The following is an 18188-nucleotide window of genomic DNA, read 5'->3' on the forward strand; positions in this document are numbered from 1 at the left end:
ATGCAATCATAGTTCGCCGCAACCTTGAACTGCTGGGCTCAAGTGATCTTCCTGCCCCAGCCTCCCAAGTAGCTAGGACTACAGATACATGCCACCAAGTCTGGCAGAATTTTTTATTTTAAGAGACAAGATCTTTCTATGTTGCCTAGGCTGGTCTCAAACTCCTGGACTCAAGCGATCCTCGTGCGTTGGCCTCCCAAAGTGCTGGGATTACAGGCGTGAGCCACCATATCTTGGCCTTAGGATGATGTATTTAACGACCAAAGTTGGGCACAAAATATATCTCTAAGTCTCCCAGAAACTAAAGAAATACTATTTAGATCATATATTTATTATATGATAGATCAAACGGGTCACGTAAAGTTTTCCTATTGAAAGAAATGTGTTATGGAGGCCATTAAACACATTTAATAATGATAATGCAGAAGATACCAAAACCCAGCTCAATATGGAAATTCTTCATTTTGATCCTCCAAATGCAATTAATCCAACAGGAAAAACCAACTTTACTTTCTACTTTAATTTAAAAAAATTTAAAAAATACATGGCACTACTGCCTATAGACATTCAACTATCAAAACCATCCTACCCATTCTTCCAGGCAATTAAAGTTGCTGTGACACAGTATTTTCGAGGGATTAGCTGTTAGTAGCAATAACAAAAGCCTTACCCTGTTGGGCTGGAGTCTCGGCCGGCTGAGAGGCTGCCTGCAAGCCTGGCTCAGAAGCAGAAGAGTCTCCCAGCACAGAGTTTAGAGGAGTCTCAACAGAGGCAGGGGCAGCTGCAGAGGGAGAAGGGAGAACACTAGGCTTGGATGAGGGAGTTGAGGCAACAGGGGTGCTTGGAGGAGGAGAAGCTTGAGATCCACAGTGTGAGAGTGATGCGAGGGAAGGCAGTGGAGGCGGCGGCGGAAGAGCTGCTGGCCCTGAGGTAGGCGGTGGAGACACTGGATATGTTACAGAGTCCAGCAGCCCATTGGGTGCTGTCGGTGATGGAGGCATTTGGGGCACAGGAGAAGAAACACAAACAGGGAGGACAGGCCTTGGACCAGTAGCTTTGCCTGGGGGGCTGCTAATCATTATTGGAGGAGATGGAGGGAGGGGCGAAAAATTGGAAGTAGACCAGGCACAGGGCTTCGTAGCTGGAGGCTGAGAACAGGGTGTGTTCACAGGAGAAGAAGGTCGAGAGTTTTTGTTCAGAGGACGAGGAGCTGTAGCATAATGGGGAAGAACAGGGTGGAAGGCTGAACCTAAAGATGTTGCAAAACGTGTCGCTGAGTGTCGCAGTGGTGGTGTAGGGGGTGTGGAAGTAGGTGGCAAAGCAGTCACTACAGCATAATCAGGAGTGGCATCTGACACTGGAGCTGAGATGACTTTAGCGTATGATGGAGGAGGTGCTGAAGGAGGCTGGCAACTGGAATACTCAGGAAGTGGAGCGCTATACAGGGAGCTGTCTGAAGATGGAGCTGGACAGAAGGTGGAAAGCAGCAGCAAAAGACAGGATAAAAAAGGAGAGAGAAAAAGGGAGCTAGTGAAGCCACAAAACCAGCATTCAGACAAAATGTATCAATGTAGACTACAGTTAGTCCCACAGCATTAGCACATGTGCAAATAACCACTTTCACCCAGGAATACTTTAACTCGTAAATACATTTTGAGGTCCAGAAGCAGATGAAATAAGTTTTCTTTTTATCTAACGAGTGGATTAATTAATTAAATCGATCAATTTATCCTTTACTAGGAAAGGATATCCTACTACTAGAAAAGGCTAGCAGTAGTCTTAATTTTTATTATTTAGTCCACTAAAAGGACATTAAAATTACATGACTAGGACCATAAACAGAAGAATAAATTTAGTTTTCTTTAAAAAACAACAAATAGCAAAACTAGTAAAACTGGTAAGACATTTACTACAAAGGGTAAAGAATATCCTATTCATTCAGTGCTTATTTATGAAAAAGTTTTGTTTTGTTGGCTATAACTCCAGAAAATAATTAGGTAGGTAAAAACAAATAAATTAAATAAACCAACCAACCAATATTTAATCAACCCACACTGAAACTTTTGATATAAGCCATAAGGAATAAAAATAAATCCTATAATGAATGTTAATTTTAATGGTAAAATATCCCAAACTTCCACCCATATCTTAATTCTTATGTTTTTCAATGAATTCCATCAAATTTAGTAATTTTTAATTTTTCACAACACCAGAAAATAGATTTAAATAGTTTTAGAGATAATATTTTTTTACCTATCATTTTAATTCCTCCTTCAAAAATTTTCAGCAAATTTCTTGCTGAACGGTACTCTAATACTAAAGAAATCTGAGACAATTTGAGTGGGCTCCTAAGGGAAATACATTCCAAGTTCATCCACTATAAAAAATCTCCCTTAAAAACACACTTACACTTTATGGCCAATTTATAGGGAGTTAGAAGAATTAAAATGCCAGAATAAAAATTTCCAAGAGCTTTCTCTAAGTCTCCAAGCAACAAAAGCAATACAGAGAGAAATGAAAAGAAAACGTTAAAGTAGCAGCTGCTGTGTATTTTTCGTAATTTCGAATTGTACTGCTTAATCCCAAGCATCTCAAATGTGAACCAGTTTAATACACAACTGCACAAAATATCATCCAACCAAGCTCAGACACAAAAACAGAACAGTCTGTAAAGTTCTTACCAGCACTTGATATCCTGCGCTCTCTCTCCCACTCCAACTGCTCCCTTTCTAACTGTTCTTGTCGCTCCCTCTCCAGCCTCTCCCGCTCCAATCTCTCCAGCCTCTCCCGTTCTTGTCTTTCTTGCCTCTCCCGCTCCAGGCGCTCCTGCCGCTCCCGCTCCCGTTCTTGTCTCTCTCTCTCCAGCTGCTCCTGCTCCAGGCGCTCTCGCTCCAGCCTTTCCCTTTCTAACCTCTCTCTCTCCAACCTTTCCCTTTCCATTCTTTCTCTCTCCATTCTTTCCCGCTCCAGCTCCTTCTGTCGTTGCTGTTCTTGTAGTTGTCTGAAATAAAATTAAAAAAAAATCAAAAGCATGCACTCATCATGAAAAAGCCATTGTTTTCACAACAAACGTATGTGAACTTTATTTCTGATTCAGATAAAAGCAATGTTGAGCACACAATCAACATCTCTCTTCCCAGGTGAGTAAAGGCTACCTTAGAGATGCTGTATGTTTCATACACGCGGAAATAATTCCTCCGACCAGCATCGTGTCGGCTAAATGCTTTAGCACATTACAGTAAGGCCTCATTTTATTATGTACTTCTCACGAATAAAGTGTTGCAAATAAATTAATTTTCCAAATAACTAAACATATCACTTTAATGACTGAGAGTCATTATGTTAATCATTTAATAAAAAATTTGTAAAACTGTAATTTCCCTCATAAAATATACTACCAAGTTTTAACCGTACAGATGACACATTACCACTTCAGAAAATACAATGGCTGGCCACAGCGCAGTAAATGTTTGCTGAATGAGAAAAAGACAGTTAAATAAGAAGAAATAAACTGGTCTCAAACTCATGGCTTCAAGTGATCCTCCTGTACCAGCCTCCCCAAAGTGCTGGGATTACAGGTGTGAGCCACAATGCCCAGTTTAAGATTTTTGATACATAGTTCCAAACTGTCTTTAGGAAAAGTTGTGTCAATTAACCTCCCCCCCTTTAGCAAAAGTTGTCTTTATCTTACACATATATATTTCGTAGCATTTGTGGGGCAGATTGAGGTAATACCTTAAAAGCTGTTTGAAAAGCACCTGGAGCATAAGAACATTCAATAAATGTGAGCTGTAATAACATCTGGACATTTCAAAATGGGACCTTTCCTGGACTGGCTGATGAACCGCCTGGGTTCTGACGAGAAGCGAAGCTAAATGAGGGAACACGGATGCGAGCCTTTGTTCCTCCCAGTAGTACCAACACACGAGTAAGTTCCTTCCAAAAACCTCTCCCCTCATGTTTCCTAAGCTGACTTCAAAACAAAAGAAAAATTTTTAACCGCTCCTAATAAGCACTACTGTAGGTTTTTTTCTGTTTTTCTCTTGCAGTCATTGTTAAGTATGGTGACATATCCAAAGCGAGGCTGTGTGTTTTTGTGAGAGAAGTCGAGTAGGCTTTTTGTCTGACAGACTAATTTTTCTTTTAAGTTAGGATATGCACTCTACAGTAATTTGTAAGTTTCTGAGAAAACAATGTAATGTTTTTCAGAAACAATTACAGCACAAATGACCAATATTACAGCCACTAAAGCATTTAAAAAACAGTATCAGACACAGTTCCTCGTACCACCAAAAAATCTACCTCTCTCCAAAACAGCTAGCCCCAAATGTAAATACATACATAAAGCACTGCCCCACAATGAAATTAATAGCTTTTTTATATCTGTTCAAACATGTATTTCGTTTATTGTTGACTCAAAGACTTATTTTTTGAAGCAAGTACAATATAAATAACAAAATTTCAAAGTACATTTCATCCAGCCTTACCTACAATGAATAGTGTCAGGTAAAAAGAGTGATCTCAATTTTGACATAATGAAGTAGGAGAGCAAACCAGGAGAAATGTTCCGAGTTCATAACATTTACTAACACTGATGCTATTGACATCTGTCAGAAACTAAAACTACATACACAATGCTTTGATTGTCTAACATGAGCATTTCGCTATTCCATTAGTAAACAAATGAAAAGCAGAGAAAATCTAACAAGATATTTAAGTTTTAACACTACAAAGCTCCTGAGACAAGACCCAGTACTTACAACAGAAGGCGGTTGACTCTGGGGCCATCGTGCCTCTGAAGGGAAACCGGAGGGCTATAAACTTTCATGGCTCCAACTCCTCGGTTACATGCTGGGCCTGTTATTCCCCTTTTATAACTTTCAGGTAGTAGTGGTGATTTGTAAACTATTTATAGACAATAACTAAGTTCTACATTGAGACTAACATAGGACTGACTCACATTTCTTAGAATAGATTTTTTTCATCAAACCCAAGGAAGCCAAATACTAATACTATGAGTACTAAGGCACCAAAAATTGATTTAATAAATGATACACATATGAAGAGAAAACTATACTATCATCATATTGAAAGTACTGGACTAATAACATTTAACATCTAAAGCAAACATTTGTTTCATCAACTCAACTTTACACTGTTTAAAAATAAAATTAAACTTATAAAATATATAACTTAAAAAGCCAAATAGTATTAGAAGGCTCGTAACAAAACAGTAATCCTCTTACCGACCCTTACCACTTATGATTTTGTCCCCAGAAGCGACTACTTTCAATATTCTATCTCGTTTCTGAATATGGTAATTTGTTTGCAACTATTACTTTTTGATTTTTCAGAGTTAGATGTTATGTACTAGCTTCTTACTATACAAATGGTTCAATTCCTACATCCCTGACACCCCTAAAACCTTTTCTTCTCCATTCTCCCAATGAAATCATAACACCACTTTGGACACCTCAATATTTGCTTATCATATAAATTCACTACTGATCACATTCACTTTTCAGAACAATTTCTTTCTTACTCTGGTGCTAAAAATTAGCACTTTTTAAAATTTGATTCTTTTTCTATATACCTACCCCTGTTTTGCCCCAAACTCTCCACTGGAACTGTAAACCCTCTGACTGGTCAAACACAGCAAGTGATCAGGTTTGCGGTTTGCTTGTTTTGCGTTTCTCCCCGAGAAACACCCGGTCAGGGGCCCTTGGCCGTCCGGGCTACAGTCAGGGGCTGCCTCAGTCAGGGGCTGCCTCACCTAAGGTTCTGCCTTCACCCTGGCCACCCTGGGGACTGCCTTGTTTCTTTCCTAAACTGGACTCCTTGCTTCCTGGATCCTCTCACGGTTTCATCATTCTTTGAAACAGAACACATCTTTCAAGAGCTTCCTAGGAAGTTGTACAGAAGAGGAAGTTTTCAGATTGGAAAGAATTTCTCTCTGGATTTTGAAGCTCCCCAACTCCCCACCCCCCCCCCCAAAGCTTTCAAATCCTCTCTTTATTCTAATGTAGTATTTTAAAATTCCACAGTGATACGCCTTGGTGGTGGGTCGTCTTCTTTTCCCCACTCACTGGGCTGGGCACTTGGTGAGCTTTTTCAATCTAGACCAGAAACTGGCAAACTACAGCCCTGGGGCCAAATCTGGCCACACCAATTCATTCACATGTCGTCTACTGCAACCTACAAAGGAAGAGCTATGCAAACGGCGTAGACACCTCACGGCCCACAGAGACTAACATATTTATTATCGGCCCTTTACAGAGAAGGTTTACAGACCTCTGATCTAAAAGATCAAGTCACTGAGTTCCAGGAAAATTTTTTATGTTACTTATTTGCAGATTCAATTTACTGACAGTTTTGTTCTCCGAGTCTCCCCCTCCCATTATTTGGATGTTGGACCTCCTAATCTGGTCTTACTTGTCTTTCTTTCCCATATACCACCTCTATGTTTTATCGCTATTTTCAGGGTAACTTCCTCAACCTTATTTCTCAAATCTTCTGGTTTTTAATTTAATGCAGTTATTAATAAAAATTTTTTCCAAGCATACTTTCTTGTTCTCTGAAAGATTCTTTTAAGATAACTACCGATCTTTGTTTCATTCATGAAATATATTCTTTCAGTCCTCTGAAGCTATTATAGTATATTTTTAGGTTTTCTTCTGCTCCCTGCATTGTATCTATTTCATCCAATTTCAATTCTTTGTTTTGGTCTCCATGTTATAGAAGTTGCTCTCACAGGTTTGATGATCCCTGGCTGTCCATTCATATTTATAAGTAGCACTAAAGCTGATTAGAAGCGCTTAAGTAAATGAGCTTCACTGGTAGAGACCTAGAGTGTCAACATCTCTGCCTTTTCTCTTGGCCAAGGCAATGTTCCCAAAGAGGAATCTCATGGTTTCTTTCCTGGGCTCTGCAGGTCTCGCTGCCAGCGTCTAGGAGTCGAGCAAGGGAAAGAGAGTGACTTGGCCAACTTTCACTTAATCTCTATTTTCAGTTGGCACCTCACCCACGTCCTCCTAATTGTGATTTTATAATGCAAATTAATAATGTTTTTCATTAAATTTTTCAGCAATAGTGTAGAAAAGAGCCAGTTAAATAGCCAAAGTTAACAGGACAATTTTACTCAGCTTATGAAATAAAAGTTGGCCTGAGGATATTTTATTGTGCCTCTGAAAATGAAATCAAGGAAAAGAAAAATGATTTTTATATAAATAACTACATGAAATAAATTTTGGAAATACAATTTCTACTATGAACCAATCACACTAGACTGTGTTATACGTCCTTTCCCATTGTGTTTTGTTTTTTTTCTTTTTTTGAGACAGAGTCTCACTCTGTTGCCTGGGCTAGCGTGCAGTGGTGTCATCATAGCTCACAGCAACCTCCAACTCCTGGGCTCAAGCGATCCTCCTGCCTCAGACTCCCGAGTAGCTGGGACTACAGGCGTGTGCCACTATGCCCAGCTGATGTTTTCTATTTTTAGTAGAGACAGGATCTTGCTCTTGTTCAGGCTGGTCTCAAACTCTAGCGCTCAAGTGATCCTCCCACCTCAGCCTGCCACAGTGCTAGGATTACAGGCGTGAGCCACCATGCCCAGCCTAAATGTACCTTTATTTACAAAATATTCCTTACAAAATTTTATAAAATTGTTCCTTTGTATGGAGACTTTTGGGACATCCTGTATTATAAATATCTGAGCAGCAGAGGCATCCGCAGTCCAGAATACACACTGAAAATGGCCAAAGCAAACACAGGAAGAAGAACCTGGGAAAGACCTAACTTGCGGTCAGCATGCGGGCAGTGTAAACATACCCAAGCTGATTAACAAACGCACACGCTGTCTGAAGAACAGCCGTAACAGCTCCTCCACTCTTCTCCCCAGTCCCCACAGAGAATGATTTTGGATTCTGCTAAGAAACCCTATGGCGATTTCTCAAGATCAACGCCTTATAGAACCAGCCAACACTACTTCAACTTTCTAGTTAAATTAGTCATATGAAAACTGATTACTTTATAATTATTATAAACATAAAAATAAGACTTCTGGAATTGTAAAGACATTTTGTATGCTGTTAATTGTATTTAAATATTTTAAGTACACTATGAGTATGATTTTTACAAAAAAGCAGGTATGAAATTTTATAACATCATGTGTCCAACCTAAAAAGTATCTGGTCACTTATTAATGGTGATTCCAAAACTTAACTAAGAATGAAAGTTGTGACTTTCAAACAACTGACAAAACAATCTACTTTCAGTATTGGGATATTCCCAGCTTAGTCTTCTGTAATATAGAGAAAAGGACAAACAATAACTTCTAAATTTACCTTCTTTGAATTTCCAATTCTTCTTGGGATGGGCCATTTTGAACTTGGACAGGTAGTTGTGAATTTTGTCTAGGCAATGTTGGCCCTACAGAGGGAGGAAAACATTATAGGTGAATATTATCTTCATATCTAGCTGGATAGAGGAGATAAAATCATGAGAATAACATAAAACCATCACATATTTACAAATGTATCTTCTTTTTATCTAGCAAAATAAAATATAAGCTTTACATAACACACAGCAAATGAAAGACTGCAACATAATATTGTCATCATCTCCAGAAGGCTTACTTGAAACAAATGGAAAACATCAACAATAAAGGAAAAAGAAACATTTATATATGAAGAGCTTGAGTAAAACAAGTGTTCAATGAGCATCTGAATAGGCACCTAAGCTTGACATTTTCTAAGACAATGAGACATTCTCTTTAGGGTAATTATTCATGAAGTGGAGAAGGAGAACTTAAATGGAAAATCAGAATTCAAAAACTCACCTAAATAGAACACTGGAAATGAAAAACAGGAGAGAGAGAGCATGAGAACCTTATTACTAGACTGAAATATGCTAATGCATTTATCAAATTTGCTCAATTTAAGCTGCCATTTTTGTTTAATGGCCTGGCATTTCCAATACTGGTGAAAACAAACATTTGCTAAGCTTCCATATAACAATTAACCTACTTATCTGAATTTCTAATGTAATAAAGGTAATCTTAACAACTTCTCATTGGGGGTAAGAAGGAAAAAAACCTGCATTCACATCAACATGGTTCTGTCATGAGAAACTAGTGACCATCCGTTCCCACGTATCACGTACAATGCAGACCCATTTTTAGCATTTTGGATAGAATGCCACTAAGTTATGGGACAACTTAAATGTCACTGGATATAAAAATTAAATGTGTCATAAAATGAGATAAATACTGGACATAATATACAGTGCCTAGGGTTAAAACAGAACAATCTTGAAATCTTATACAGTAAACAAGAGAGTAAAGAAACAGTATTTATCTTCCACTCTTGGAGAGGAATATATGAGTAATGACATACTATACATATTTGTGAATTCTGGTGTGCCACCAAATGCTCCTAGCAGATATTTTTGATAGATTTTTATAGACCACTAGTATTAAAAAGTCAGTAAATAAATGCTTCTGTGTACTAAAGCAAATTCTTGTCATCTATAATCTAATAGTAGTACAAAGTATCTATCTTGTACTAGTGGAACAGATTTCACAACTAGAAGTAAACATGTATTAGGATGTAATACAGTATTGGTGTATCCCAAATGTAGAAAAACAGAAGTAATTCAATCTGAACTTACCTACTAACTTTTCCCCTCACCTCTTTTACAAATGTTTTTAATCATTTAATTTGTCCTATAAAGACAAATTAGATGACAATAGCAGTGATATATTTCATTAGATTTCCTACAAGTCTGCTATTTTGAGAACCAAATAAAGGAAATATAAAAATATATTATTCCCATATAATCAGTAACAACAACAAAAAACCCAAAAAGCTTTTGAAATCAAAATTAAATACACACATAAAGGTTTGCATAAATAAAAATATATGATTGTTGTCAAATAAACAGACTAGAATTCTTTCCTTGGGAAATTAACATAATGATGTAAAAATAAAAACAGACTGTCATATTAGGCCAAACGCTAATGTTTAATACTTTCTAGGGAAAAGATTTCTCTTCTGGCAGAAGGATGGACACATGCAAGATGGGAGGGTAAATTTGAGAAAGTATAAAATGTTTGGGGACGTACTTTATACATCCAAAGTTATATTTATCTAAACCTATTAAGTGTGAAGTATTTGGCATGGACAACTCACAAGACCATTATGGTTTAGCTATTTTTTAAAGTAATGTTTATCTGAATATTTAAGTGGAAACCTCAGGCTTCTTAAACAATGAAACAGGTGAATGTAATAGTTTAGACTTGTCTGGCCTCCAACTCAAAGAATGCATTCCTGCTACTCACATCCAGGACAGGCATCATATGTCAACAGCAATATTAATGGATTACGCTGGCCAGTTAAACTCTAAGTTTTAACTGAAATATATAAATTCAAAAAGAAGATGTCAAAATTCCAACTCAACACTATTGCTTTTCATTAAACAGGTTTTTAAAAAACAAAAGTTTGATAAAACTCACAAAACAAACTGAGAAAAAAAATCTTTTAGCAATCTATATAACCTGTTTTGGAATTTTTTTTAAAGCTTTTTAAAAGTTTACTGAGAAAACCTTTTTAGAAAGGAGGTTTTATTTTAAAATATGGATGATATTTTATGGCTGATATCACTAAACATAAAAATAACTTACTAAAGTTTATTTGTGTAGCTGAGAAGGAACGAAAAACTTCCCAGGGAGATCCTTTTAAAATGGGGAGAATTCTGATACCAAACAACTCTTAGGATTCTTTTCTAGTAATACATGGTTTTGTGGTAATGGGCTATTTGTCTTTCTAGACGTTCTTTAAATGGGGATTAGAGGGTGGCATCCCTCCCCTTGGCAATTTTTCACATCTATATTTAATCTGGTTGTTTTGCTTGTTTCTTCCTCATCAATATTGTCAAGCTGCAATAACTAGCACATTGAAATTTATGTGCATTTAAAAATTAATATATAATAAAAACACTATAAACATTAAATAAAAGTTCAAGGTAAATTACAAACTTCAGGCACACAATTACATTTTTCTTTCTTGTCAAATGTTCTCGTGGGCTACAAAATTGGCAAATAACACCAAAGGCCCCACAGGCGACAGGAAGCAGCAGCTGAGATTAGGCCAGGCTGTCAGCTGCCACTGTGCGCTCAGCAATGTGACTACTACTTCACACAGGTCATATTCCTAAACGAGTGTCTGTGCTCTCATAAAATATAAAACAGCCACTTTCACAACCATTTCAGTGGGCAAATGACATTTTACGAGCATCATGTGGTAGTTAATAGCTCTCTTTTGGGGAAAAAAGAGAGAGAAGTTAACAACCAAAGTTAAGAAAGGAGTGAACTGTAATCCTAGCACTCCAGGGGACCGAGGCGGGAGAACTGCTGAGAGGAGGAGCCCAGGAGACCAGCCAGAGCCAGAGCAAGATGCCTTCTCTACCAAAAATGGAAAAAATTAGCTGGGCATGGTGGCATGCTCCCGTAGTCCCAGCTACTCCGGAGGCTGAGGCAGGAGGATCATTTGAGCCCAGGAGTTTGAGGTTGCCGTGAGCTATGATGACATCATGCACTCTAGCCCCAGCGACAGAGTTGAGACTCTATCTCAAAAAAAAAAAAAAAAAAAAAAAAAATGAAAAGAAACAAGTGAAACTTTTTTGCTCCTACCATGTGTTATCATAAAGAATAGTTAACGTTTTGCGAGCTACTTCTCTCCCTAACAGCCAAAGGCAATGGTTGATCTTAACCTGTCCTGGCTAGAAGAGGTATATAGCAAAGTTTGTGAATTACTGTTTCTAATAAAGAAAATGTGGCAATGTCACTGATATAGTATCCTATAAATGCCGAAAAATCATACTGGGAGAATCTCTTTCTAAAACAGGAATGGCATTTCAGTCTTGCCTTCGATACTGAGTTTTGGTTAAAGCACATTTCACTTACTGTCACATTTTAATTTTCACAAATCTAGTTTCACACTTAACCACAGACTATTTAAAAACACAAGACTAAAAGACAAATAGGCATTATTATACACAATACAACCAAGTTAAACCTAGCAAAGTGGTAATTATATTGTTTGTACACAGTTAAATTAAAGGTAACAGTGGGGGAAACCTGCTTTTTAACATATTATTTTACAATTTTAAAAATTCACCTTTAGTGAGGCCAAATCAATCTTTTTTCTGCAACTGGGTAAACTATTATTCTACATGTGAACCTCAATGCATTAAGTAGAAAGCTACAGAACATCAAGTGGGTTTTTTAAAAATGCATTAGAGTCTTAATAACATAAATATCAATAATCACTCATGACTAGTTCAAAAGATAGCCTAGAAAAATCCCCAGGAGGAGGCACAAAAATCAGAAAAGAAAGTTACTGATTAAACACTTAATCTGCAATGTTTGATTCTGGGATCTGGGAGGGAGAGTAGGGACTTACAGAGCCACACAATAGGCTCACTGCTCTAACTGTCACCTGGAGGTGACTAAGAAAGACATTAGAATTTTCTTTTCTTTTTTTTTTTTTTTTAATTTACAACACATATTTCTTTGCCTAAACCAGTAAGTACATAAATTCAAAAATGATTCTCTTCATAAAGAAACAATATCAATAATGCTGAGGAATCACATTAAAAATTCTAAGTCACATGGATAAAATACACATAGCTGAACTGTTTATGTAAAATTTTAGCAGTACGGTATATCATGTTATAACTTTATCTCTCTCATAAAATAATCTGGCTACTCAAGGTGTACCTTAAAAAGGTATATATAAGTCAATAAAAGCTCAAATAATGAAGAGTCAATTTCTTGGGCTTTTAACATAGAAAGTTTTAGGATCAAATGGGGATAAGATTTCAGACAAGGATGTGTATCTATCTATAGATATAGATCTATCTACTTATAGATAGATCTATCTCCTTGTGTGAGGATGAGGATATGTACATATCTGATTATCTCTAATTTGGGGTGGCCACGTGACATTGGTTTGTCCATGCAAACAATACATACATGTGCACACATGTGTGTATATGAAATTGAGCGTGAAAGAAAACATGAGCCTAAATTCACTCCTAATCCACAGATATTTAACCTGAGTAAAGGAGGCTTTCAATCAGAAATCAACCTATTAAAGCAACTAATAGCTTACATCTGCCTCGCAACATGCACACCTAAAAGTAATTCAAGTTTAGCAAAAGCTCCCTTCGAATAAGGCATATTTACATTCCTCCAATCATATTGAGATGGATATAAATTTTTCCTTAAATTCTAAATTAAAAGTTTACTCCCAAACAAAATAAAAACAAAAATGAACAAACAAACAAAAACCCCTGTCACTGGTGTTGGAAGAGGTGGACAAAAATAGTTTTAAGATCCTAATTCTAAATAAATCCTCACTAACAATCCAACTCAAAAGCTGACCAAATCACCTACATGAACCACAACAAATAGCACAACATAAAAACAGTAGCTTGCTGTATATCCCAAATATCACAAACCAGACTATGGCCTAAGGAAACAAAAATTATGAAAATGTGCAAGTAGTATGTACCACAGCTTGAAAAAGTAATGTAAACATAATGTTGCTTACCACAGAAAATACATCGCAAATTAGTGCTGTCCTGGGTAGCAGTAACCTTGCTCTGGGCTGCAACAGACACCTTGGTGTTAGAAGCTTCAAAGGACAACGGGGCCATCTGAAGAACTTCACATAAACTAAAAGGTGCTTTGAAATGTTCAAAACGTATTTATACATACGTCCTATCTAGATCCTCATCCTGGAAGCTCTGTAATTTAATAAAAACGTATCCTCTTTAGCATAAGCTCTTTAAAAATTTTATATGTAGTCTTATTTGTGGAAAAACCCTATAAGCAGCCATAGATCAAATGATGCACTTACAGCTCAATTATTTCCTAAGTTATATCATGAGAAAGTGCAATCCACATTTTAGGATTATGTATTTTAAAAGTTAATGGCAATAAGGTAGAAGTCAGGAGTCTATGGCCATTAGAGTTAATTTCATGAGATCTACCCTCTCATTTAGGAGAACTGCATCTGAAAAAAATTTAGGGGAAATTCTTAAGATTATCTTAACATGAGATTAACTCATTTCTACTAGCTGGAAAAAGACCAAAGCCTACTGCAATAAAGAGTTTTATATTAATTGATATGAAATAGTATCTTTCTTTGCTTTGCACTTTGAAAAAAAAGTCAACTATTCATTGTTTTACCAAGCCACATTTTACTGTTTCTTTTTTCCTTGACATGTATATATATTTGACAAAATATCTTTATTAAAAATGTGTGGCCACATCAAATAGCCATTTATTTAGGCTATACATTGAAATTTAACACAAGTGTCAATGAAGTAAATTCTTTTTAGGAGGAAAAAACTCAATGAGAAGGTGTTAATTTATGAAAAGGGGAAGGGCTTATCCAAAATCAAGGTGACACAATTGGGATGACAAAAACGAAAGTAAATTATATATATTTCTTACTACCACTTTAGTGACATCCAAAACTTTACAACAATAATCTTCTGTAAAGAAATTCTTTTCAGCATGGGAAAAGTTTTCTTTTTCTATCAGTATTAACCAAGAAACAGTTACTGGTTAAAAATACGTATTCTTTAAACAATACAACCCATGCTAACTAAAAAAGTTTTAGTAGAATCAGAACCAAACCAATTTATATTTAAAGAGTGCACATCTAAAAATGGTAATAAATTTTAAATAATCAAGAGAATTTTTCATCCTTTTTAGAAATTAAACATAAAAGTCGTGCTTTAAAAATAATCACATACAGCAGATATTTGCAAACACAAAATAAATAAGACTGATAAATGTCACCTTTGCTAAATACTCCCAACCGATTACTCAATCTATTATTAAAGTTGCATGCACAATATTTATCTTAAATGACATAAGATATCGAAAGACCAACAAGCATAGAGATAAAATGTCTACCAATCTAATGAAATCATTCCAAAGGAGATAAACAATTTAGAAAATTTTCAATAATTATAGTTTAAACTGCTTTTTAAAAAATCTACCTTACCGATCCTTGTAAATGGCTACTTCTATAAAACCTTTATTAAAGACACATGCCTAGTCTTCAGTTTTTATACTTCAGTTCCTTTAAACCATATTTAAAAGGGAAGAAAACGTAAGGACAATTAAAAAAAAAAACTTACAAGAAAAACCTGAGAAATTATCTCGTCTCTGACAACAAAGAAACTGCCACATCCCGTTACCAAGCATTTTGGCAAAAAGTCACCTGACAATTGTCACAATGCAGGTAAACCTTATTACTGCATAAGACAAAACACTTTCAACCAAAAATTCCCAATCTTTCTTACAATTTAAACTATTAAGCGACATTCTTGCACTTGGTATCTTTAAGCATCTTCTTTCTGATGACTTTTACTTCATACCATCATGTAAAATATTGATCTAAATTCTGATATGGTTGCTTGAATTCTACTGCAGTTTGCATTTCCCGAAAATACTAAATTATTCATTCTACCATATACATAAGGCTAACAGAACTTCCTGCTTAATAATGATGCCTTAACTCTTTCTTCACTTAGTCGACAGAGTAGAGTGGAATATGAGAAAGAACATTCACTGCCCAGGTTAAGCACATTCAGGAATGTTTCCAGCATAGTTTTAAGACTAGCACTGATAGTCCATAAACCGTACATTTTACCTCTGAAAGGACATTTCTCTTTTAAGTTAGCCATATTAAAACAGGTGTGGGGCTGACAGAAATTAGGGTGAGCCCCAACGGAAAGTATGAACTGGGAAGACTGAAATGAATCCAAAATGCAAAATTTAACATTTATATTAAACTTCTAGAGAAGAAAAATGACCATCTCCATCAGCTACTCTGACCTTAGAGTGAGTGGCCTTGTCACGCTTGTCCATTTATTACTAGTGAATGCAGTTGGTGAAACAGCCACCCGCAGGCTTTCCCTGCCTGGAACACTCTTTACCGTTAGGTGTTTTGTATGAGCAGGGAAATGTAGCGACCTCGGGTGAGATATTAATAGTGGAAAGTAACAGGCTGTTTGAATTTGATCACTGTTCCTGTATTTCATTACTACAAACAACTACTACAGCAGACCCCTCGCATCCATGCTTTCCCACCAGAGGTCATATTAGCAGTTAGTCCCAAGGCAATGTGTAATGGGGATATCACCCATCCCAGCATTTTTTTCTGAAGATTAAATGAGATAATCTGATACGCCTTCTGCGGAAAGCTGGTCTGCTGAGTGAGTGAGCAGAGCACCGGCATCTAAATTAGTGGCGTTCACACTTCTCACAATTAGTAAGGCCCCCCAGGTCTCTCTCTCATGATTGCTAAATTCTACTACTGGCACATTTTTGAGAGGCAATAAAAGCAAATGTGTTTGTGCAGAAGGGAGGCCGGCACTGCAGTGGTAGGGCTGCCTGCGTTCAACAAAAAACAGTTACCATATTGCAGGGCCCTGTGCTAGGAGACATGAGAATTACGAAGTCAATTTTATTCCAAGCAATGGCATTTTTAAATTGGCATTCTGAAACATTTTCAAAAGTATTATTTCAAATTTTGTTTTAAAATATATTTTTTAATAGAAGAAAACTTCTATGTATCTCAGGAAATAGAGTACCATGCATCTATAGCCACACATGAAAAAAATACCATCAGAGAGAACACTTCCCTTATTTTTTTTTTACTCAATCTTAGGCAAAACTGTATGCAGATTGGGTTTTTCTACTCCTTCGTTTCTTGAAATCCTCTCCCAACTTACGGTCTCAAATACATTTTATACTCCTCTAAGCAAATATGAAAATGACTGCTAACAGTTGATAAATTATCAGTGAGCTGATAATTTATAAGGCTCATTGGCAACAGTCTTACTAAGTTCCTCAGTCTACTATCTGTTCAGTAAGTCATTCATATTTAGTTGTGGAATGAATGACTGTCTCTAGCTAAAGAAACGTGAAGAGTCAACTAAAGTTTTGGGGGCTGTTATTTACCAATCCTGCCATATGCTAATCTTCTAAAGGCGAGAGTAACCCAGGGTCCCCACCCACATTCACTTCTCTGCTTCCTAATCATGACCTGTCCATCCAATCACCTGACCATGCCCCTAACCCTCTGTTACTAAAGGCATTACTAAATATATGCTCAGAGAAGGCACCACATTCCAGAAGAATCATGTTAACAAACACGATTAGCTTATCAGAATGTTTGCTAACTCTAATCAGTGCTCTTATCTATTCAGTTACAAAAACTAGAAATCGAGGACTCTCCTCACCCCTTCCTTCTCTTTTACTCCTATTTAACCAATCTACAGGTCCTGTCAATGCAACTTCCTAATTTCTTTCTCCAAACTATCTCCATCGCCACTGTTCTTGTTCCATGATCTCTTAGTTAGTTAGCAGTGTTCATAATGGGCTACATACATCCCAGAAGTTTAACACATTATCGGGGCAGGGGAGAAAACAACAGCACTTCTATTTGTTAATTTTACTCATCATTTTTACTTTTTTCCCCCAATATATGTAATACGTAAACACCAAAGTATGTGTGTGTGTGTGTGTGTGTGTGTATATATATATATATATATATATACATATAAACAATAACACATGAATCAGAGGGTATGCTGAAAAAGTGAGAGACCACCAGCCTAGACCATTATAATAGCATCACCTAATTAAACTGCCCACTCTAATCTTATTTTCTGTCCCTTCTGCCATAACAGCCACTGATACTTTAATAACTAACCAGGTCAAACCATTCCCCTTAGTAAAATCTCTTCCACTACTTCCCATTGCTCTTAAGATAAATGCCAAAATCCAGTGCTTTCTCCCCATGATATGAACGCTGCCAATTCATCCAATTCATGCCCTGCTGCTCTCTATGCTCCAGGTACACCGGTCTCAATTTCTCAGGTGTTCTATATGGTCCTCTCTCTGCTACATGAGCACATGCCTCCTGCCTCTGATACTCTTCTCCTGGCTAACCGGTATGCTTCTCTTTGTACCAACTAGAACTTTCTGACAATCAACACTCAATTAGAGTTACTATTAGCCCTCAGACAACTAAGATAATAACTAAGTTACTCCTCCTTCCCTAGAAATTATTCCTTCAAGTTTTCTTATATGTGCTTTTTTCCTA

The 18188-nt window shown here is 36.7% G+C and overlaps 1 protein-coding gene across 1 annotated transcript in view; it reads right to left on the reverse strand.

Annotated features, from left to right (window-relative positions):
• Positions 1–18188, reverse strand: part of ENAH (ENAH actin regulator) — a 54353-nt gene that overhangs the window by 17960 nt on the left and 18205 nt on the right. The window contains exons 3-5 of the mRNA XM_069484609.1: positions 8343–8427; positions 2682–3001; positions 671–781 (exon numbers count right to left, since the gene is read on the reverse strand). Coding sequence (XP_069340710.1) covers positions 671–781; positions 2682–3001; positions 8343–8427 — 516 coding nt within the window. The remainder of the gene's footprint in view (positions 1–670; positions 782–2681; positions 3002–8342; positions 8428–18188) is intronic.

Source organism: Eulemur rufifrons, chromosome 11 (assembly GCF_041146395.1).
Source record: "Eulemur rufifrons isolate Redbay chromosome 11, OSU_ERuf_1, whole genome shotgun sequence".
Taxonomy (NCBI): domain Eukaryota; kingdom Metazoa; phylum Chordata; class Mammalia; order Primates; family Lemuridae; genus Eulemur; species Eulemur rufifrons.